Genomic DNA, 24,222 nt, shown 5'->3' on the forward strand with positions numbered 1-24,222 from the left:
AAAGGGTAAGAGAACTGCCATTATCTGCCCTTAGACCATGACCAGGAGACTCATGTCCAGTTTGTGCTCTCAGGCCTGGAAGCCAGGGAGAGAAAGAAGAGTCATTTTTTATTTAAAAATGGCAAATCTTAAGACTAAAAAGGGATGGGGCTAAGGAGATGGTTCAGCAGCTAAGAGCACTGGCTGTTCTTCTAGAGGACCTGGGTTCAATTCCCAGCATCCACACGGCAGCTTACAACTGTCGGTAACTCCGGTTTCCAGAGATCCAACACCCCCACACAGACATGCATGCAGGCAAAACATTGATGCACATAAAACAAATAAAGTTTTAAAGATATTTTAAAAGAACGGAGTGGCATGTCACCACTTATGAAACATAGCTTTGGTCTTGGAGTCATTTGCTTTGACTACTGGGATTTCCTTCCCTCAACTTAGGAAGAACTGAAACCTTTTGACATGGTCTAAGATTGTGTGTGAAGGTTTGGACCCTGGTCGGCTACAACACGCAAATCAATTTCCAAGCTGCAGTGAGGGCAGACTAGAAGGGCCTTCCTTGGGTCTGTAGACTGCTAATAAGCTTATCTGAGGGAAGGCCCAGTGAGAACAACAGCTAGCCAGAGTGGCCCAGGCAGCAGCCTACTGAGGGCTTTGTGCAGTGCTCAGGCTGCCAATGCTGGGGACCTGCAGGCAGGTTTATGAGATTAAAGCTCAGAGCCCAATAAATAATTTAGCAGTTTACTACAAAAACATACACAAAGTATAATAGCTACTATCTTCGGCAGTCTGATGTGTACACACGTTTTAAATGCACATCAGTTTCCTCCACATATTTCATTTGATGTGGAGTCTAAAACCAAACAAGAAGAGAAAGAACACTATCTCCTCCTCTCCCTCTGAAGCTTTGTCATCAATATGGGACAATGGGAAAGGATTCATCCTATACACCAATTATCCAGGGCTTTGGTCTGGTCTCCCTCACCCCACATTTCTCTTCCCCACTCATTTTTTGTTTTCTATGTATTTTGAGAGAATCTAAAATCTCTCATTATTCATTCAGAAATTGGCTTTCTTCTTTTAAGGGTGTCTTTTATGGAACAAAGCTGGCCCTAGGTGCTATCTCTCACAATGTCACAAGTGACTTACTTTTGGGTGCCACTCCAGAGCTGAGATAAATAAATATCATTGCCACAACACCAGACTCCAAGGTGAGCTTTAATGGTCCAAAAGAGGTAGTGATGGACTGGTAAGATTTGGTCTTGGCTGTGAGAAAGAGAGGAGTACTGTGAGCAATGGAAGAAGATGGAAGGGGGAAGGAGTCGGTGTGGGTGCTGCAAAGAGAGTGGGTGAGAAAGAGCAGAGAAACTCGGAAGAAGTTGCTCCAGCATGTAGAAGCATGGGCAAGAGGTGAGAGGCATGCCTGGATAGAGAGTGTGTCTGCATAGATACTTGAATGAGTAGATAATTCCAACGGAAGCTCTCCTTTCCTAACCGCAAGCTGCACCAGTCTTGATTACAATCACAGGACAGGAGGCTTCAGGACACCAGGATGAACAAAGTGGAAGACGTTTCCTCCCGCCTTTGGGAAGACCTGGAGGGCGATATCACGCAACACTGTTACAGTGGTCCCGAATCTCTTGTGAAAGGCATGGACCCCCGGTTTACCTGGTCCACACATCACCAAACTCCTCCCTCACCACATTCTGAACCTTCTGGTACTTGGCTTTGGCTGGCAGTGGCTATGGTTTATCTCCTGCTGTTTATGGCCTGGGACAGGCTGCCATGAATAGCTCCCCAAAGAGTAGGGGAAATGCAGGCATCTGCCATTCTGCAGAGTTCTTTCTAGAAATGAAAAGGACAGTCATAAATGTTCCGGGTGAGGCAGGGGAGGTGGGTAACATGCATCATAAAAAGTGTAATGGACTAATGCTGAAACAGACTGGCTGTAACCCAGGGGTGTCTGCTGAGCTCAGACATAAATATCAGGGAGGCACCAAGGAGACAGCCTTTTTATTTCTATGATTTGATGGTTGTGGGAGGCTGGGCAAGTTTTTCCTCTATTTCTCTGTCTATAGTCATTCCTCTGGGGATACCACCAATCTGCCTAAGACTGAAGTTGCCCACAGTTTACGACTTCTGCAGTGGCCACAATTAGATTACTGGAAAGATTGGAGGAAAGGGGGGATGTTAGGGTTCCTTATACAATCATTTAGAATAATTCAGATTTGGGGGTTCTGGCTTACTATCCAAGACCTTGCAAGAGGTAAGATAAAAAAAATTACAGTGAGTAGAGCTATGTGAGACATAGGATGAAACACATTTGATAGGAACTGTGGACTTGTCCTACACCAGGACAACTTCCCGCATTAAAGGGACCAACCAACAGCTAGTCCTACAATTATCTGACAGAAATTTCACCTCTGCTCAACATCCTGCATAAAGGGAAAATCACTTGTGTGGTAAATGATAAAAATGTAGGTATTAAGGCTTCAACCACACAGACTGTTCTGAGACTTTATGTGGAGGACTGACCAAGTTCTGTGCTAACGTTGGCTACTCACCCTTTGCTGTCTTAGCAGACACTTGCTTTTAAGTGTGTATTTACACAGAATGGCAGACTCATAGGGTATGAATGGCAGACAGGGAAAGTGCTTAAAATCCTGCAGGTTAGGGGACACTGGAAGTAATGTCCAATTTTTGTTGATGCTCACAGACTTTTACCCATGTTCTCAAGTCCTTGAAGACTTGTCTACCGCCAAGTCAACTTTCAGTAGTAAAGGGATTGATTAACGGTCCATGTTTAGTGGGGAACATGACAATACCAATTTTAACAATGAGTTTCAAGGATGCCAACTCTTATCAATAAAAGGATGCTTCTGAACTTGGAGTTGGCTTTAGTTCATCCAAGACTCTGACCCTACTGAGCAGAAAAACAGCAGAAACAACAGTATTGGCACAGGAAGCCCCTGTTCAGTTCAGCATTTTAGTGTGTGGAAAGAAGGCGCTGAAGGTTTCAGTCTGAAGTTTTCATCTGGGAAATTGTTCCTTTTGCTCATCATTCCCAAAGGGATGGAAAGCAAAGGAAAGAGGAGGGAGGCCAAGACCTGTGCTAAGCAGTTTTGGTGTTCATTTAACTTCACAGATAGCCTGTGAAGATCTAGCAATCTCTCTAAGGAGGCGAACCCCCAACTCTGTGTTTCCCAAAGGTTAACTAACTCAGCCAAGGCCACATTCTCAGCAAATAGAATAAGAACTTGAACTCAATCCATAGTCTTCTCACAGTGACTGAAAAATACAAAAGGAAAAAAAAATCAATATGGTTGGAAAGAAAAAAATTTCCAGTTTGAAGGTCAAAAGAGCAAAGCCAATGCAGCCCTTATGTCACTGGGGCACATAAACATTGTAAGTGATACAGGGTCATCACACAGATGCTATCAGAAAAAGTTAGATAATCCTGTGCATGACAGCTACATGGGTACGTAGGTGGAGGGCAAGTGAGGCTTGTAGTGTCTCTAGGGTAGAACTGTGCAACCCTTAGTAAAAGCCCAGTCTCTCCAGTGACTCAACATGTCACATATCTACCTAGAACAGGGCTTCAAGCACCCTCCTCAAACCCACCATTATGTCCAATGGTTCTGTTTGATGTATGAGAAAGCTAAGTTCTCTGTGTTCATGGAGCTCTCTGGATGGGGGTGTTGGTGTTACCAGCTGTGAGTGGAGGAGTCTGTCCCAGTCATCCACTTGGATGTGATCCCAGATGGGACTGTCAGTAAGGTATAGCTAATGATTTTCCAGCTAAGCACACCTCTGATGAAACTAAACATTCCTCTTCTCTCAGCCATGTTCAAGTCTGAGAAGGAAATGACCACTGTAGCATCTAGTCTATGGGTGATATCAGGTTAGACTGAGGAGAAGACCCTCCTGGGAGCTGAAGTTTGATCATTGGAGTGTTGTAAGACTCCAACAGAAGACACCTGGATGCTACTGAGCACTGTGTGGTATCGCTCCCCTCCAGGTTCACCTTTGCTCACTGGCATTTCAGTAAAGGCCTAATACAAATATAGAATGTATAATTTTCACATCATTCCTGGCAAATCCCAGGTGCGCCCTATTTGTATAGTTCCAAGGATGCCATTTCCAACCATGAGAAAGATACAGGACACAGTGGTACTAGCTTAGGGCCCTATTAATAGCAATCCTAATTATAGGGCTACAAATTTAATTCATAGCAATGATTAGTGTCAGAATCAAAGGCATCAGGCATCAATATTGATGGAATTGTGTAAGTTCCATAAACAGAGACTGAACATTCGGGTCCATCCCCTCCGCAGTGGTCTGCTGTTAACTATTGCATTAATATCTCTTCCAATTTGCTAAATCAAAATGACTTCATTTCTCAGTGTCCTCTTCACCCATGCTGAAACCTCCACCCAGCCATCTCTGAATGGGTATGAGTGGCAAATAAAGGATCCTAAACAATGTCTTCGAAGAAGAATCCGGGGGCTCTGAGGGATGCATGGGTAAGAGGCCAGGCCCCTTGCTCTACCCAGCAGCACTCTTTTGTGTCCCCTTCAGAAAGCTCAGAGCAAATAGTGATGCTTGGAGAAAGGGGAGTCAGCTAGAGATTGTGTGTGGCACAAAAGGCTGCCACCCCACCCACTGTGAGTCCAAGGAGGAGGCCTGAAGAGAGTGAAACAAGACAGCGTGTGCTGAGCTGACAGCTGCCATGTTCCTGGTTTCCTGGGCACTTCTGCTTTACAGAATGCAAAGTGTTAGCCTGCCCCCTCCACTTCCTGCAACTCCATGGAAAGTAAGGGGGCGGGGCTTGGGTAATAGTTTCCTCTGAGCTTGAAACATCCTATCCTGCAGGGAAGCTTCTTAAGTAAAAGGGCAAATAACTCAAAATGGCTTTAGCAAGTCCCTGAAACTTATGAGATTCACCAGCAAAGCTGCCTGGAAGAGGTTTAAACCAGAGTAACTTAGAAAGCACACTCTTCAACTTGTTGAGCTGCCTGCAGGCTGTGCAGTGTGCTCCGGGTTTCCCAGTTTTTGTGGACTGTCGCCCATGCTAGGGTGGGCCTTGGTAATGCAGTTCTTTGAGTTACTTATGTTCTTGTAAGTGACTCCTTACCCATACTTCTATAACTAAGCCCTGAAAACTCATTGGTTTGTCAAGTTGGACTTTAGTGGTATCTATACGTTAGATCCATTTTCTGAGGTGAGAAATGCATGGAGTGTCTCCCCGGGAAAAGGGAAAACTCTTGTCACACAACAGAACTGCAGCTGGAATAACAGATTCTTAGAGTAGGTCAATAAAGTCTTAAATCCAGTGGTTAAAAGTCCACATTTGGATTAATGGAGATCTGGATACAAACCCAAGCTCCTACTCTGTAGAAAAGAAACTCTGTCATTAACTCTGTGGGACCTCACTCCGTTTGTCCATATGTACCTGATAGGAGTTGCTGAAGCACAGCTGAAAAGACACTCAGTTCCGGGCTTAGTGTACAGGAAGGGCCTAGTTTACAGCAGATAGACAGAGTTGCTGGTCTACCATGTATGAATGGAGAGTCCCACTACAGTAACCTGTCAGAACCTCTCAGCTCTAGGGCAAACATTTGGTGATTAAGTAGCCTTCCTGCTAGACAGGCTTTGATAAGAATCCCAGACACCTGGAATAAAGGGTCAGCCCATCAGCTCACTCTAGGGCAGGCTATATGGTCAGGCCTGGCAAAGGCTAGGTGAATCCTGCTCCGAGAGATTAATCCCCAGACCAAAGCTGGGTTCTGCTCAGAAAAAATAAAAAATAAAAAAAAATGCATCCTAGGGAGAAGCAGCAGTTAAATGTAAGGGAAGTGATTCTTTCACTCAGAGAAGGGCCCAAAGATGAGATATCCAAACCCGGACTCCAGAATTTCTTTGATACTAAGAGATTGTGTGAGTTTGAGTAGACCACCCAAATCTTCAAGGCCTGGCTAGCTTTTCAGAAAATGGAATGATTTATATATCACTGTCCAAGGTCTCTAGATTGGACCTGGTTTTAGAATCCTCTGTAGCTATAAGATCGATGTACAGTTACAATAATGCTCCTGATATAGCCTTATAATGTCAGCCTTCTCCTTGAGGGCCCTGACCCCTCCACAGGTCCCAATTCTGTAGTCTCACCCTGTCTCTGTTGCCCGATCACAAACCCCGGAACACTCAAACAGGGAACAACCTGGTTTGTTACAAAGCCCACTGATGCTATGTCTCCTTCCAGGAACAGTGACAATGCTCAGCTAGTGGCACTAGCTCTGAGATGGAATCCAGACGGAGAGACACATCAGCATTAGTTCCTCAACTTCTTTTCTACCTTGAAGCCTAAAGGACTTTCTGAAGGCTGAGACAGGACTGGGATAGGCTAGGAGGTTCAGAACTCCAGGGTCATCCTCTCTGCCTTGCATCTCACTGCACAGAAGGAATGCTAACAGGAAAGAAAGAGAAAGCTAGCTACTCCAGGAGTCAGGAGTTTTTCATTTGATCATCTTTAATTATGCAAATTACTTAAATATGTGTGGGGCTCGTCTCAACCCTGAAATGTCTGTCACCAATGACCACATCGTTGTTTGATTATCTGTACGACCGGAAGTGTATGGAGTATCACCACATGCAACAGAGCACAACCCCAATTCTTGAGCATCTAAAAATGATGATAGAAACAAAGAGAACTCAGATCTCTGAAAGAAAAACAGTAACACTATAGGTGTGACTAAAGCCACACTAGCAGTGAGGATGCCAGCGGCAGCAGCTGCCATTCAGTAAGCTCCTTTAAGCTGCACACAGGGCTCTGCATCTGATAGTCTACATCCTTCACTTCAGACGCCCACAGCAATCTGGCAAGACAATGGTGTTCCAGTTGAAGAAACTGCTCGCTATGGGGCAGAGCTGTGTGGCACCACAATATTGTGGTTGGCTTGGGTGCATGCATCGAGACAGAACAGTGCTGGTTTGGCTAATTCTGCAAAGCAACAGGCATAGAACTTCACTTCCTGCAGCACCGCCCTAGGGAGGGCCAGCACATATTGTTTGCTCTCGCTAGTGACTAATGTAGCTGGATGCCAGAGTCCAGGGGGATTAGATCAGATGGGCTCAGCTGGGCCAGTCTTCCAAATAGTTTTTCCCATGACTCAGGACTGGGGGTAGGGGACAGGGGTGTCTTCCTCTATCTGACCTTGCAAACATGTCACTAAAAGAAATCCTGATCTGAAAGTGTCAGTACCCCAGGGAAGCAGGGAAGAAATAGAATTTGAGGGAAGTGCCTACAGTCACAGAAGACTCTGCTGTAACAATCACTATTAAGAAATTTTCATATTCTATCTTTTTAATCCTTATGACAAATATCCAAAGTGTTGTTGCTACCTTATTCTACAAAACAAAAGAAAAAGGCCACGCTTTGTGAGTTTGCCAAGTTCTGCCCTCCTTGTTCATGTGAATCATTTCCTTGACTTTATTTTTCCATTAGCACTTACCATCCACAGAAGCTAGGGATCATGCTCATCTCTGGCTTCTGTCTGTCTTCCCACAGTAAGATGAAATCTCCATTAGGATGAATACTTTTGGCAGTTTTGGTCACTACTATGTTACCAAGCTTCTGACACATTCATTGATGTGATGGGGCACCATGGCCAAGGCAACATAGGAAAGAATTTATTGGGGCTTACAGTTCCAGAGGGTTAGAGATCATGATCATCATGGTAGGGAACACGGAAACAAGCAGGCAGGCATGGTGCTGGAGCAGTGAACTGAGAGCTGGCATCTTAAACACAAGCACAAGGCAGAGAGAGAAAATAAAGAGACAGACAGAGGAGAGAGACAGAGGCAGAAAGAGAGAGTCAGAGATAAAGATAAAGATAAAGATAAAGTCTCTTTCTGAGACAGAGGCAGAGACTTGGCCCGACATGAACTTTTAAAACCTCAAAGCCTGTGACACACCTCCTCCAACAAGGCCAATTCTCCTAGTTCTTCTCAAATGGTTTCACAAACTAGGAACCAAGCATTTAAATATATGAACCTATGGGCAGCAGGCAGGGGGCATTCAAACCACAACATTCAATAAATGCTATTCCAGTAACATCGTTTCATGGAGCAGGGGTAAGAATCACCTTCGCTTTACAGGAGAGGCCATTGCAGAGATCAAGTTGCTGCCAGGTCGTATTCAGAACCAGGTCACATGAAACGACAGAATTTCCATTATGTACATTAATCCTACCACAAAGGGAAGGGACTGGAGCAGCTGGTCTTTGGAAAGGCTCTTCTGACAGAGACACTTGTCCATGTCCCTGTCATTGCCTAAGGGACATGTATGTATGTGGTGGGGACTTTCCTGAGGATGTGGCTTCTACACATTAGCACCTTGGCCTGTAGCAAATTCTACAGAACATATTTGGATCACCTGAGTGCTATGAGCTTGAATCATTACCTCCAATCTCCTGCCTCAAGGCACAGTGCCCTGGTTTTTAACCTTTCTATAATAAGTCCCAAATTGCAAGGACTCACTCTTGTACCCTGAACAGCCATGAACACGCTGCTTTATGCCTCAAACAGGAATCACTAGGATTGAAGTGTACAAGCTGCACAAAAGATACAAAAAATAAATAAGTTCCTAACTTCCAGTTCTCAGAAGGGTTCTGGGAGACTGGCAGTCCTTTACCTGGGGCCTGTTAGGACTCTGGATAGAGCTGAAACCCTGTCTACATCTGTCATGGCTGAATAGGATATACATATCAGGGAGGGTATCTGTAACTATGACTTATTCTTTGTGCCAACCAAATGTCTCTTTTCCCAGCTTTGGGAAGACCAGTCCTCTGGACCCAAGGGGTCCATAAAACAACAAAACAAACAGTGAGCTTGGTGGCAGGAGTCTGGGCAAGGAGCCAGTTTCATTCACTTATGTGGCAATGAGCGCCCTAGCCAGTACCCCACCTCTGTGTTGTAGGCTCTGGGGAGGTCAGAGAGCATCCACTGGCTCACCAGCACTCCAGATCACAACATTGTTGGGATGCCTGGGGAAGCCAGGGAACCACGTTAGTCTCTAGGCTCAGGATAACCACTAGGGCTTCTGGAACTGCCTCCCCAGCTCTTATTCCTGGTTGTTTACAGGATCAAGGATTCATGCAGAGAGAGAAGTGAATCATTTCCACTTTGAGGAACCAGTGGCTATTGTTCTTGTTTGCTGGGATTGGCAAGGAAGAAAGTCATGTTTCCCAGCTTTTCATTCAACCCCACACCACAAGGGGAGCCAAGTAATAGGCTAGGAACTCCGGTGTTAGGGAGGAAGTCTGTGTGAATGGCAGTATGGCCATGTGGGAAGAAGGGCGTATAAATTTGGACATATTACTTTTATCAATCCTCTGTGTACTAACCCTGGGCTCTGGAAAGGAATCCTGATCAGCTCTTCAAGGCCCAAAATGCTAATACAAGAAGTTCACATTGTATCTGGCTTTGCTTAAGCAATCAATTTTGAGATTACAAGATAAGATAGGAATGTCAGGGCTTCTGGTAGGCTGGAGACTAGAAACCTTACCTTGGTCTATTCTTTGGGAAAATGCAGAAACAGTTTACCTTTTAAAATCTTGGGAATTTTAGTGGCTACTGTTAGCTAATACCAAAACGTGACTTTAAAATGGCCAGGATCCTCCCTAGAGCTTGAACAGTCTTGGTGAATTTGCAAAAATGTCCCAAGAATTAAGAAACAAAGGACTTCTAGAGGAGCAGTGGTTGCCTGAGCCTCTGCACCTGTCTACTGCAAAGCTTCCAACCGATGAGGTGAGGCAGATGGCTGGGTGTGTTATTCCAGGGTCTCTAGGCAACACTGGAAGTGCTGTCCCCTCCTGCCTTTCCGGCTAAGGTCTCAGAACACCACTACTCCCTCTTCCAGATACTATCCAGAAAGTATTCTCTTCCTGCAATCCAGTAGGAGCTTTTCTGTTTCCATGACTCCTCATCCACTGCCAGCCAATGACTCTACCCACCCATCATGAAAATTGTCCTCTGCAATAGCCCCATCCATAAGAGTCACTCTTGGCACCCAATTCTTCTCCAATTATTGAAATAGGAACTGGCAGAGTATAACCCAGGACATTTGAGGTCAGCCTACAGAGTACCTAATATGAGGTATTTTCTCTGGGAGTTGGGTCAGATGCTTGGGGTATGTAGCAGGCATTGCTCTCAATGGCTGAGGTGACTGGGTAGAGCACATGTCAAAGGTATTAGGCAATAGGCAAGTTTTCTAAGATGCCAGGGGCAGAGAAACAGCAGATTTTGCTCCTGGTTACATTTCCAAAGACTAGAGGCTGAAGCAGAGTGTCACCTTAGAAAGGGCATGTGGTGGTGCGTGAGACACTAGAGTGGGCAGGTGGGTAGAATTCCAGTCACTGTGAATGGTGGGAAGGAACTAGAGCAGCATCACCCTGAAACTTGAGCTAGTTCCTCCCACACACACACTCTGTCTTCCCTGGTTCAGCATGGCCCCTGGTTCTGTGCCCCATTATCTTGTGCTTGGACTACATACTCCACTCTTCCCTGGAATGAGAAAGACATCTGAGATGAGTTTCCAGGTCCTGCCACCCTTCTTGAACTGTTTGGGCATTGTCTCTTTTCTCTGGGTTCCTACATTATGCTCTAAGAGGAGGGTGCCATCACACGGGACAGTGTTCAGACTCTAGGACACCATACATCCCATTCCCTGTGTCTTGCCTCAGGCATCCCATGGCTTGTCCCAGGCACCCTCACCACCTAGGTCCTGCCATGCTCATATCCAGCACCTCTTCCTGACCCTGAGAAACATTCAGCCATGCTTAGGGCAGGCTCAACCAGCTTCAACTGCAAAGTCCATATCTAAGGTGCCCTGACCTTCTTGTCTTTGTTTCCTTCTCTCCTGTGGCCGCTTTTTCTTTATCATGTTGCCTTAGTTACTGTTGTATTGCTGTGAGGAGACACCATGGGCAAGGCAACTTATTGGTATTTTGCCTACAATTTTAAAGGGTTAGTCCATGATCATGTCAGGAGGCAGGGCAGCAGATAGGCAGGCAGGATGATGGAAGAGTAGCTGAGAGCTTACATCTTATCCATAAGGTGGGGGGGGGGCTGGCTGATCCTGGCATGAGCTTTCGAAACCTCAAAGCCCACCCCCGTTGATATACCTCCAACAATGTCACACCTCCTAATCCTTCCTAAACAGTCTACAAACTAGGGAACAAACATTCAAGTGAATAAGTCATAAGCCTATAGGGGTCATTCAAACTGCCATATAGATACATGTTCCACTGAAGGAGTCACTGAAGGAGTCTCCCATAGCAGTGGTTACCATGGGAGAGATTCTGTAGTTGATCACAGGGCTAAAATTAGGATTAGATTATAGTTAGTCGTTCTACAGCACGCCTTGCTGGATGCATCTACTGGTATTCATTCCCTAAAGTAAGACAGTGTGGTTATAAAAAGTCCTTCCCTGTGTTATGGAAAAATTTGGTTCTGCAGCAACAACTCCTCCATATCAACCTCTGGGGCCACAATGACTAAGCCTAACTCATCTTCTACAGGTTGATGGCTAAGCAAGCAAGTGAGAATCAAGTCTGGGTTCAGCCATGAGCTGGAAAAACTTCTTTACCTTACTTTGCCTTTGTGTCCCATCTGCAAAGCAAAGTTGATAAGAGCATTCACTGCAGAGTGGCTACAGAGTTCAGTGAGTTAGTAGATGCAAAGGGCTTAACATGGCATCTAGAACATAAAAAGTGTTCAGTCCATTGCATTATCTGGAGAAGCGTCTTTATCTACTTGATTTGCTCTTTTTTCTTGGGGTTTCAGTCTTGTAGAACTCTGTTTAACATATCATGATTCCCATATCCTTGCTGCCCTTGTTTATTTCATACTTGGTTTCTTAACGCTCTGTTATGATATTATCTCTCTCATAAAGTGGAGTCAATGCTGCTCATGATCTGGAAGCTGTTCTTCTGCTTCTATGGTGATGACTAATTGATTTTGCTGAAGCATGCACCACCACACAATTGACTGGGCTCTAATCCTGAGTTCTTTTCTTGCATTCCTCTTTGGCTCAGAGCCATATTAGGCTCTAACTCACCTTTTAAAAGTGTAACTCAGTACTCTTCCTCCTTTAGGAGACCTTGCAGACTGACCCCACATCCCTTGATTGAGCTGTTGTACCCTGTGGGGAGGCTTTGCCTACCTTTCCACATCCTATAAAGCACAACTCTTAGTCCTACATGTACTGTATCCTGGCTTTGAGGTCTCAGTCCTATTCTCCCCATCCTTTCCACCTGTTGGGGCCTCAGAAGACAAGGGGCCTGGGCTTTGGGTTCTCTAAGTGCATGAACACCCAAGATCACACTGTGGTTATGCCACTTTTGGTGAGTTCACTTCCCCACTCAGGGACATCCTGTTCCTACCAGCCTCTGTAGATGAGGGCTGGACCGTCAGAGAGACGCCTGGCCAGGCAGGGAAGAAGTGAGTAGCTCTGACGCACCCAGATTCCCTCCCCTTGCCTGACTCCTAGCTATTTTTTCTTTATTTTCCTTCCTGTGTTGAAAGAGATACGGGGCCTGGTCCATGCTAGAATTTCCTGGGGACATTCCATAAATTCTTCTCTGGAGAGGGTGGGATGAGTGGCTTGGTAAGCAGGAGGCCACCAGAAGCCAGGTATGGATACCAGTGCCTAAAAGGAGTGTGGGTGGAAGGGAAGGGTGAGCTGCTCAGAGGAAAAAAAAGAGGGGTATGATGAGCCAAAGAAACAGCACCTCACAGTAAGAAGACAGACAACTTGCAAGTTAGGACAGGAAGTGGGCAGCCCTTGAACTTGCTACCTCCACAGTGACTGGTCTACTAGGCTTTTACAAGACCCAGAGAAGTTGGACCGTGTGTGTGTGTGTGTGTGTGTGTGTGTGTGTGTGAGAGAGAGAGAGAGAGAGAGAGAGAGAGAGAGAGAGAGAGAGAGAGAGAGAGATGAAAAGATGCATGAATATTAAAAGGTCAGCAGATACAGGTGTTCCTCTGAAGCCTGGCTGGACCATTCTCCTTCTCTAGCAATACTGATTTCTTAATTTAGGTCTAAGGCTAGAGTAAGCAGAGACACTAGCCCTTGATTGAACTCTAACAAGTCTGAACCTGAAAAATCACTCTCAGCCTACACCCCCCCCCCCCCAGGTCCACTACTACGTCTCAAAGTAAAAAGAGTGCCAAGTATGGGGGTCAAGGCAAGAAACAACTAGCCTTATATTTTTTGTCTGGATCTCTAAGTTTCATTTTACCTGTGGAATAATGAGGGCAGTAGCTAGGTGATCTCAAGGCTTTTCAGAAGACAGTTCTATCTTGCAAGGATGGTTCTACTTTGTTAGGCTTACCCTATATGTAAAGCTTTGGTGACGGGCTTAAAGAGAATTAGTATGAATAGATCAACCTTTAATAGAACTTCCAAGATAGTAAAGGAGACAGAGTCTGGACCAGCAACTGGAGATGAAAGAAAGATGGATAAAGTGCCAGACACCAGCCCAGATGCTGCTCTTGCTGCACCTTAGATAACCTCTGTACAACTTTAGAGAAAAGTACTTCCTTTGGCAGGCAGATTAGTAATAGAAGCCTCATGGGGAGATGTGTAAGAATGGCATACACAGCCTGCTGAGGATTGTTTAGGTGGTTTTCCAACTCTCCCCCTTGCCCAAATCCCATGTTTCACGCAAATGTGCCCAATCTGATGAGGTGAGCCTTGCTGAGCAAGGAGGTAGACAGCCTCAGGCATCCATGTCAAGATGTGACCAGCAGAATACACCACTTCCCAACTTCAAGGAATAACACCTCTCTTGGGGAACAATTTTCTTATAGGGAATGACTCCTGCCTTCCCCAGCTTTATGCAAGCAAATGCTATGACCACAATCATCCTCTCTTCCACATGCTGAAGCCAAGTCAGGCCCATAGCTGTGGGGTAGAGTGATGGTGCAAGACAGGAACAAGCAGAACCATTTCCCAAGAGCCAAGAAATGGTCAAGGGGATTTGGCATTACAACGACCAGAGAAATCTGCAAATGTCTCTATCTTCTCATAACTCCTGCCACCTCCTCTCCAACAACTCAGAACAAGAAGAATCTGGGAATTCTTCCTCAGACTCCCTTCTGCTCCTTTTCCACATTCCTCAACAACAACCTCCCAGGGCTCTAAATGGATTAGGAGGAAGAAGCTTGGTAATGTCAACATCAAAGGAAGAGGTGCAGCAAAGTCTTGTCTGTGCCTTGATCCACAGGTGCTAGGACTAGTGAGGGGTGGCAGGAGAGGAAGCTTGGGAAAAGGGGATTAGCTGGGACCGGAAAGAATGTAGCTGTTATAATCCCACATAATGAACCAGACTGTGCTCCCTATCCACACCCTAAACACTCAACAAGTAGGTACAAGCTATTGGCTTCAGCCTCCCTTGCAAGAGGCCCCCTTGTTGCCAGTCCCAGACAGCCTTTTCCCTCCAGCTTGCAGGGGTACCCAAGGAGGCCTGGATACCTCTTTCCTCCTGGCTGCTGAGATTTGGGTAAGAAAGTGGGGGATATCTACAACTGCTTGAAGGATGGGTAACGAGCCTTGTACCTAAGCACCAATCATGTAACTTGAGGCCAGCATCCAGCACTACAGCTCTTAAGACTCAAAACCTGTCCTAACCAACTTCTTTCAGTTTATAGCCAACAGCTGGGTTCCAGATAGGAGTTGCAATACATATAATTCACAATGTGGATAGCAATAACAGCAATAAAAAAAAGTTCTACTTGATTTGGGAATTAAAAGTGGTTTTTCTCTTGAGGCAAAGTATCTTCCCAATACCTCAATATTAGACAACAATGAAATACATTTGTATATTTTAGGTACTCAGTAACTGATGTCTGGAGGAAACAATTTAAGGCTAAATCACAAAATCCCTATCTTCCTCCCCATTCTATTCCCTTCCCTTAAAAAAATCAAGAATTTACCTATAGTTAAATCTCTACTGACCTCTGCCTTCTAGAAGGGTCCCTCAACTGAGAACTCAATGTGTCAGAAGAGTCAGGCCACTGATTCTTACCTTCTTCAGCTTGCCACTCTTAGTCCCCACAAAAACCACACTGTAGCCATTGTAAACATAGGAAGCCACAGAAGTTAAGCGGTCCCTGCTGGTGGTGTACAGGGTCAGTCCCTCCACAGGAGTGGAGCCTCCCAGAGGTTGGTTGATGTCCAGGCCACAGAAGTTATCATCAATGGGGACTGGCTGAAAGGACAGGAGAGAACTGGAATGAGTCACAGTGAAAGAATGGCAGGGTCACTTCAAACCACCCAACCATTGCTGTCAGCCTGAGGATACCAGACCTCACAGAGGATCAGGGCTGGGATCAAAGGTCTGACGTGTTGGAGACAAAGCTCATTGCCAACTGGCCCACAATGACATCTTGGCTCCCATGGGACCAGATTGTGAGTGACTAGCCATCTCCACTCTCCCAGAATTTTACCTTTCTGCCAGGAAAGTCAGATTGTAAAGCTGACTGAACTTACCGTCTGGTTCTTTTCATGTCCCCTCAGCCCTTGTCAGTCTGTGAAGATCTGTCTATTTTAGACAGGGCTCTCTCAAAGGATATCCAGCCTAGAGGCAACATTGTAAGATTCCACAGGCCTAGAGGTTTCCTGTTTGTTCTTTGAGCAAGCTACTGAGTGTTTCTTGGGCTGAAGAGAGGCATGAAAAATTTTAAGCCACTAAACTATCACTACTGCCTGCCATTCTGGGGACTCATTGTAAGAATCATGATAATATTGAATACTGTCTTTTGCTTTGGGATTTCTTCTTTATTTATCTTTGGAGTTCTTGGGGGGGTGAATCTGGGGCCTCTTGCATGCTAGGCAAATGCTCTATCTCTAAGCTACTTCCTCCTTCCTCTTTTCATTTTTTATTTTGAGACAAAATTTCACTAAATTGCTCAGGCAGGGCTTGAACTTGTGACCCTCCTGAGTTAGCCTCCCCAGTAACTGAGATTACAGGCCTGTACCACCAGGCTGTGATGGAAAATTTAATCTACATTAGAGTCTTCATTTGGTATGATACGCCCCCCACCTTTGGAAAGAATTATAGAGGATTAAATGAAACGATATATGTAAAAGACTTTTATCATTGTACGCCACTATCTCTGGTACATTATAGGTGTTCAAAGAGATGTCTTCTTATATCAGTCTTTTGAAGGGATTAACGGTAGGCCAGGAGGAACTGTGTCACTTTGAAAGAAGGCTCCCTTACATGAGTGAGAAAACTTGCCATACAGAGAATGAGAAGACTCATTCCCACCCTGTGTTCAGGCTAAGTCCACTGGGGACCACAGCATCCTCTTCTGGAACTGTCAAATGGGGAATCAGATGGATAGCGTTGTGCTTTGAATGGGAATGTCCCCAGACAGGCTCGTATATTTAAATGTTTGGTTCCCAGTTGGTAGACGGTTCAGGAAGAATTAGGAAGTGTGCCATTGTTGGAGGAGGTATGTCACTGAGTGTGGGCTTTCTAGCTTCAAAAGACCACAGCATGCCCAGCCAGATGTCTCTCTGGGGAGAGAGGGGGAAACAAGGAAGGGAACCACATGACTCTTAAGGATAGAGGATGCGTAGTGCCTGGCACGAGGCTGAATCTTGATGGGTGCTCCAAGACACCCCAGCTAACTGCCCAGCATGAAATCTCGCAGTAAAGGCTGCAGATTCTGGGCCAAAAAAGACCTTGAGTGCTGGAGGAGCTGGTCCCACCTGGTCTAGAATAGGCTTCTCAGAAAACAGAAGCCATAGCAGTGACCAGCACAGAAGCCGCCTCAGCCTTGCTTTTTCACCCTCACCAGGGAGGAGTAACTGATGCTTCATTTCCTCTGAATAATCGGTTAATAAGTTAGAGCACATTATTTTTTCTCAAGCTTGTGTTCCCACCTCGGCTCTGAGGGGAACTAGGACATGTCTCTGGGACCTTGGTACCTGTGGACAGCTGCCGTTCTTACTACTGGCGGGACTGATGGTGCTAAAAATACATAAGCCCTCCGTAAGAAAGAGCATCACGTTTTAGAGTAAGAATGGCCTTGAGCTCTGGGTGGCAGAGTCTACAGAACAGCTTGGAAGGGAAAAAGCCATTGTATAGTAGTGCTAGGTCATTGAGAGATGTCTATGTATACCTCTACATCCGGTGATGTCACTCCTGCTTGAAGCCAGCCTGTCTGGCAGTGTTTACAGCACAGGAATTGCCAAATACTGAAGACCAGGGCTGTCCTGCTTCCTCTGTTTTATTTTCCAACATGTTACTAGACAGTGCCAAGCAGGGAGTTACCAGCCACTGCTCTCTACCCTTGCTGCCTCTCTTACTCATCCTTGTTCTGTAAGCAGTAGCTGCTCAGTACGAGTTAGGTAATCTAGATTTTAGCCCTGTCCTTACTGCACCAGCCCTTACTACATGCCCTCTCTGGGCCTCAGTTTTCTCATCTGTAAAATAACAGAGTAGAGTCGGCTCATTGTCAAAATTCTTTATAGATTGTTTTCATGGCTTCAGTTTTTCTCTATCACTTTGTCCAGGGACTGGTAGAGCTACAGTGTTGCAACCTAAGCCAACTAAGCCAGTTTCTGAGATACAATGATAGAAGCAAAAAGCCCTGGCTGGCAACTGTGGGTTTCTCTAGATTCTTCCTGATGCTAGCGTCTCCAGAACAGCAAAGAAAATGATCTGTTCTGAGCCTACACCCTAGGATTGAATGACAATTTCTTCCTCAATATCTTGTTAGGTATTCCCAAAGCCTAATGTCCCTTTAAGTTTTCATGGACAGACAGTGACTGAAGTATGATTTTTCTCAGAGGTAGTGGTCCCAGGGAGCCTGCATCAGGTATCTGTGAGCTGCCCTGAATTCAGACCCTGCTTCCTGGTTCACAGTTATATAGATTTAAGCAGTTTATTTACACTTTCTAAGCCTTCGTCTTTCTATTTGCAAAAGGCCATGACAATTAGTGCTTTACCTGTGAAGATCAGGTGAGGTACGAACTGCTCAAAATAGTCCTTCGTGTGTAACTGATATTCTGTGAATGATGGGTCCCTTCCTCATACTTTTTTTCTAGGAGCAATATTCAAATCTTTGACTGGAGAGTTACATGTTGGTTCACAGACTATGTTAAAGTCAAGCTCAGGGCCATTGCTTCTCTTTGATCTTCAAATTTCTTAAAGGCCACTAAAGCATCACCAGTTCCTAATTCAGATCCTTTGGTCTCTGTTAGGATCCCGAGGACACCACCAGTTTACACACCCAACTCTTTTGCTGCTTGAAATGATATTGCGCCAGGGGATGACAGAAGAGGAAGTTTTTTCCTATAAGGCAGTGGTTCTCCGGGGGTCACATATCAGATATTTTTTATTGCAATTCATAACAGTAAAAAAAATTGCTATTATGAAGTAGCAACAAAATAATTTTATGGTTGGGGGTCACCACAACATGAAGCGCTGCACTCAAAGGTCGCAGCATTAGGATGGTTGAGAACCACTGTGAATAGCCTCTTGTCTTCTAGCTATCACCAGTGTCTCTGACGTCCCATGGTCACTGCTCAGGCCTGGTCTCTCTGAGGCACCAGTGGAGCAGCGCACAGTGGCCTCTTCCTTTCAGCTTTGGCTGAGAGGCAAGCAGGAATCAGCAGTTTCCTCCTGACAAGGCCGTGGGAACCAGGGTGGAAGCTGCAAGGGTTTAACCCTTACATTTCCTCTCCACTTCTCCTATTTGAAGGGGGTCTTTGTTCAGAAAACTTTAGTGCTAAAAGGCAAACTGGAGAATACCTAAATCCAGATTTCTTATTTTATGAAAGTAAAATAACTGGCAAATAACTGGTCCTTCATTACTGTGATCAGCAGTGGGAATCCTAGTTGTTTCCTTCATTACTGTGATTAGCAGGGGTAATCCTAGTTGCTCGTTTACTGAAAAAATAGTGTGTGCCAAGCATGTTATTTTCATAAATAATTGATCCTCATAATAAAATGATAATATTATTTCTATTTTAAATAAGAAAAACTTGTAGCTCAGATACCACACATCACTTGCTCAAGGACACACAGGATATAGCTGGAAGAACTGATTTTTTAATCTAATTGATTAGATTTAAAGCTCAGATTCTTAACAAGTATGCTGTGGTGCCCTCTGTCATATGCTTGGATCAAGCTGTGATTCCTTGATGTTCATATTATGCTTAGGCATGACCCAAGGTTTTTACACTTGCTACCTCTCTCTGGAATGCCTTTTTCTCTGTCTTAGCCGCTGCTCCAAATACTACTCTCTCAATGGTAGATATTCTCTAGAATTGCTCTGTGCTGTTTTATTTTCCTCTATAGAAAATTTACCATTTGGCAGGCAGTATCATTTTATTTTCTTGAGAGTCTCATGTAGCCAGGCTAGCATTGAACTCACTATGTAGGCAAGGATGACTTTAAACACCTAATCCTCCTACCTCCAAGCCTTCCAAGTGTTGAGATTACAAATGTGCACCACCACATTGGGCTAGGCTGTTTTATGTGTTTGCTTGTCTTGCCTCACTAGTAGGTAAGCTCTCTAAGAGCATGCAACTTAGTCATGCAGCTTAGCAACACCAAAAGCAATTCCTGGTGCACTCTAAGCATACAGAGCCATGTGTTAGTATTGATTTAATGAATCAGCAAACTCATCTCAAGACTCTAATGTAGGCAAGACTCTGCAATTAGTAGTCTTCACCTAGTTGCCTAATGCCCTTTCTTATCCCAGGTCTTTACTGGCCTAGAAGCTGAGGGTACAGGGTTACAAAGGAATCAGGAGCAAATAAAGCATAGGAAGGCTCCTTACCGCCTTGGTGCACTGCACATCCTTTCCCAGCAGCCAGTTGAGCTCCAAGTTGCCTTCTCCTTGGTAGCAGGACTGCAACCGCTCCTTGATCTGCAAGTTGATGGCCCGAATGGGGAAGGCACAGAGGGCAGAGTCGTCGGGTGGGTGGTGGTACTGCTTCTGCCCTTTGGAGAAGATGGCAAATAGCACATCCTCATCACTGCTGATGTTGAAAGCCTGAGCTAGAGCTTCCCCAGGCTTTGCGAGATAAGCTGCCTGCAGGAGGCGGTATTCTACCCCGGCACGTGTGCAGCCAAAGGGCAGGGACACATAGGAGTGGAACTTGGGGTCATCCTTGCAGAGACGCACGATTCTTGAGGTATAGAAGAGGTCTCCAGCTGAGTTGATGGCCACACCCTCAGGGGTCTCTGGCTGGACGGTGAGAAAGTAGACAAAACCCCCGCTGGCAAAGCCATAGATGTAGAAGATGTCAAAGTGGGAGACCAAGGCTAGGGTGTCAGAGGGGATCTTGATGAGGGAGGAGACAAAATCACTGTGGAGCTCGTAGTCCAGCATGGCTGAAGACTCAGGATCACGGGGTAGCTTGCGGCTGGACAAGGTAGGGAAGTAATCCTGCTTGCCATCCACAGCAGTGCCAATGAAAAGCTTGCCATCTTCCCCCTCGGAGCGCACAATCACCCCATACATGGTGCCTGTCTTATTGACGCTGGACAAGTAGTGCTCCTTCTTGTGGGATGGCTCCACCAGGATGAAGAGGTCGTCCAGCCGCAGGAGCTTGCAAACACCCTGGTAGAGACTGCCACAGGCAAGCAGGCGATTCTCGGAGTAGTCAATGATCAGTAGTTTGTTAACATTGTTGGTGAGCGTGAGCACCTCACTGCAGGGCTGTACAATAAGGGGCGGGTAGCAGGCCTTGTTGTCTTCTTCTGGCCCTGTCTTGTGGGCCACCTGGATTGTGAGGTTTCCTGTCAACTTGTAGACCCGGTTGATGGCCCCCACATACACGGCCCCTGTTCTTCTGTGTACAGTCAAATGGTTGAAAGTCCAGTCACGGTTCTCGGAGTGGAAGGTGCTGAATTGAGGCATACCTGTGGTTTCACGAGCTAGCAGCAGCCAGGCTACTGAGAGCAGTACCACAGACAAGTTCTCAGTCTGCATGGTCCACAGCTGGGACCTCCTCTGCTCCATCCCGAGAGGGGCAAGGCTGGAGGGATATCTCCTCTGTATACTACTCCACTTCTCTGGATCAGCTCTCACATGGTTCTGAAAAACACAAGGCAAGGGGTCAGACTAAAGGTAAGTTCTACATGAGCTGTATTGCTTGACCAGAATTCCCAAATCCAGCTGGCCCTATGAGTCTCTTTTGCTACATTTTAGTTTTTCTATTTTTAACATAGTTTCCTCTCTGAGGGATGCTGAGGGAATCCCATTATCATCGGTCTTTAGTCATTATGCTGTAAAATATGCTTTTGTTTGTATGTTTTATTTACATTGTATAAAGCATCCCATTTCAAGACATTGGTTTTATCTCTCAGAAAGTTTAAGAGACTGGAGTTCACTCAACCAGTCAACGCTGATGCCAGGACTGAGATGTCTTCCCCACATACTCACTTTAGGAGCCCCCACTCCAGTACGATCCGTCAATAACGTTTCTCCTTATCTCAGACTCCCTTGACTCCTGGGATCACATGTCTTCTCATGCTCTGATATCCATAGGGAAAGAGAAGTGCTGGTCACCTCTAATGGTGCCCCACATTGTCCCCGAGGAAAGGGGGTTTATAGAAAGCATGCTATTCGAAAAAGACTGGATTCCTAAGCCTGCCATCCCAGAACCTGAAAAGCCCCCTGAAATGGCAGAGTCTATTCCTCTGTAGACAGACATAGCCACTGCCTCATGGGAGAGGAATACATGGCTTCTAGGAACCCCTTAGCCCTTTTCTCCGTAGGCAGGGCCACAGTGCCTGTCTTCTCTCTAAAGGCCTGGATAGATGGTGGAGCCCAGCAGCATCACCTGAGGCAGGAGCTCTAGCGAGGCATACTTGGGCAGCAGTAGAGGAAGAGGAGTTGGAGGGTCAGTTTTACCTGGTCAATGCTGGAGAATTCTGACCATTCAATCATTTGTGAGTTTAGCCCTGGGCCTTGATCACAGAGCTTCAAGTTCAGCCTTCACTCCTGCATGCTTTGATCTCGTCATCATTACAAGAAGCTGTCCAGTAAGCAGAAAGAACCTCTGAGGGCACTCACAAAGACCAGCAAGGGGAGATCCCGGGCAAGGAGACAGAAGTCAGGAAGCCCAGCCATCCCTGGACTTGCTTGACCAAGGATGAACAGTAGTCACTTGAAAGCTGCACCAGAAGAGGCAGCAGTCATCTGGCTAAGAGAGCCTTTCTCAAGTTGAATAGAGTGCCTGAACAACCTTGTTGACAAGTACTGACAGAACTCTGGGTGCACTGACGACAAGAATGGAAACACTCCAGCTAGGAAGAGAATTTGCTCCCAGGTAGCTCAGCAAAGGCCTGCCTGCCTGTTTCCTCAACTACCCAGGCTGGCTGGACTGGGTTATAATGAGCCTGACACCACTCCCACCCAGTTTTTTCTTGTATATTTAGAGATGCTCCTTCTTGCTCCTCCACTTTGCAGCATAGGTCTGCAGCCAGCATGGTGCCAGAGTGTTCCAACCTGATTCTGTTTCTCCAAGGGGGTTCTGATGGGTGTCTTGGAGGTGATTCATGAGGTCCCAGGCTTCCTTGGAAAGAGGAAGGGCAGCGCGAGGCTGGGGCTGACCTTAACTACTCTAACACAGCCCTTCCGGCCTCACAAGCAAGGCTCCCAACTCACCCAGATTGCAGTTTGAAAAGCAGGTTATTTTTAGCTATGTCCTAAGGCCGGTAGCAGGACGTGAATTCCTCAAGAGGAGCTGCAGAAAGGAAATAACAGAATCCTCAAACTCTCCAGCTAAATGGGGAATTGCAGGAGGTTACACTGCATGCATGCTCTTCTCTAGAAGACAGGGCCACAGGTGGGCTCCCTGGTTACAAGTGGCTTCAGATAGAGGGTGTAACATGAGAACAGATCGTCCATTCAAGACAAGCTTTGAAGATGAAGCAACCTGTCACTATGCAGGGTTTTGGTGCTTGCAGCATAGAAATTCTCTATGAAGCGCAGTGGCACTGAGTTTATGGACTGCATGCTCCTGCTTCCCACCTCACACATCCACATACATGCCTAACTCATGCACACAAGGAGGAGTCCAGAGAGCAGAGACCAGCATCGGAAGACACAGTCAACCATTTAGCTTCCCTCCTCGCTGACATAGTTCAGGAGTTGAGAGGCTTTTGGAACAAATCTGGGACATTAGACTGATAAAGTCCCATTTCCATCTTTGTTAGAATGAGGTAATGGCAGTACCTAGCTCTCTGGTTGTCCTGAAAGTTAGTGTGGTTCTGTAGGGAAACTCCTTAGCCACACCACTGGTACCCGCTACATTATCATAAAGGGCTCTAATGGGAAATGGAACTGGAATTCCTGACTTCTTGCTTATGGTTTCCTTTTCCATGGATGGACAGTATGTGGGGAGCTTTGACCTGCTGGCCCCGTGGCAGAGCTTATTTGGAAGGTAAGTGTCAGGGGAAAAGAACAGACCCAGGCTCGTTTTCTCTGTTATATTATAGCACAAGTCCTAACACAGCCTCTCTGAAGACATCAGGGAGGCAGCTGAAAGCTGGGTTCTGAGTGGAGAAACTGGACTGATGATGAGAGGGACTGTGGCCACAGCGTAGATAGAAGTGCAGTGAGTTCATGAACACAGGTCTAATGTCTGTCACTCACAAGTTGTCTAGTGGGTGTACTGTTCTAGCATTTCCCTGAGTTTGTTTCCTAAGCTGTCAAAACTAGCCAGTCTGCAAGACTCCTCCTTCCAGATGAAATGATGCCTTGAGGCCCATCTCCTTCATTCCTTGAGTCTGGGTTAAATAGCCACTGAGTTCCTTCTGTACTGCCTGTGTAGCTGACCAGACAGGCTTTTCCAGCACATCTCTGAAGCAGGCCTGTTTTCTTTGTACCCCTGTAACTGCATGATCCTGGTGACTAGTCAGGAAATTCATCCTCAGGACCAGGGGATACCCACCCCAGCAGCTACTACTGGACACTCTCTCCTGTGGTGAGGGATGGAAAGGTTTGATATCTTGACTCTCACAGATTTATGTGTCAAGATGGATGGAACCAAGATAGAGCTCTAAAGCAGGGTTCGGTGGTCAAAGGTCAGGGCACCCAGGGGAGCTCAGGGTAAGAAAGGCAGCCACCTTGTGCCTGTGAAAAGCAGCAGTGTGGTATGGTTAAACTCTGGGATGAAGGACTCAGATATGTGGCTTT

The 24,222-nt window shown here is 46.0% G+C and overlaps 1 protein-coding gene across 2 annotated transcripts in view; it reads right to left on the reverse strand.

Moving 5' to 3' along the window:
* Plxna2 (plexin A2) overlaps positions 1-24,222 on the reverse strand; it is a 202,802-nt gene that overhangs the window by 157,205 nt on the left and 21,375 nt on the right. For both annotated transcript variants that reach the window (XM_085687500.2, XM_048439337.3), the window contains exons 2-3: positions 19,852-21,114; positions 15,081-15,263 (exon numbers count right to left, since the gene is read on the reverse strand). In XM_085687500.2, coding sequence (XP_085543626.2) covers positions 15,081-15,263; positions 19,852-21,039 — 1,371 coding nt within the window. In that variant the 5' untranslated portion in view covers positions 21,040-21,114. The remainder of the gene's footprint in view (positions 1-15,080; positions 15,264-19,851; positions 21,115-24,222) is intronic.

Source organism: Myodes glareolus, chromosome 5 (assembly GCF_982192425.1).
Source record: "Myodes glareolus chromosome 5, mMyoGla1.1, whole genome shotgun sequence".
Classification (NCBI taxonomy): domain Eukaryota; kingdom Metazoa; phylum Chordata; class Mammalia; order Rodentia; family Cricetidae; genus Myodes; species Myodes glareolus.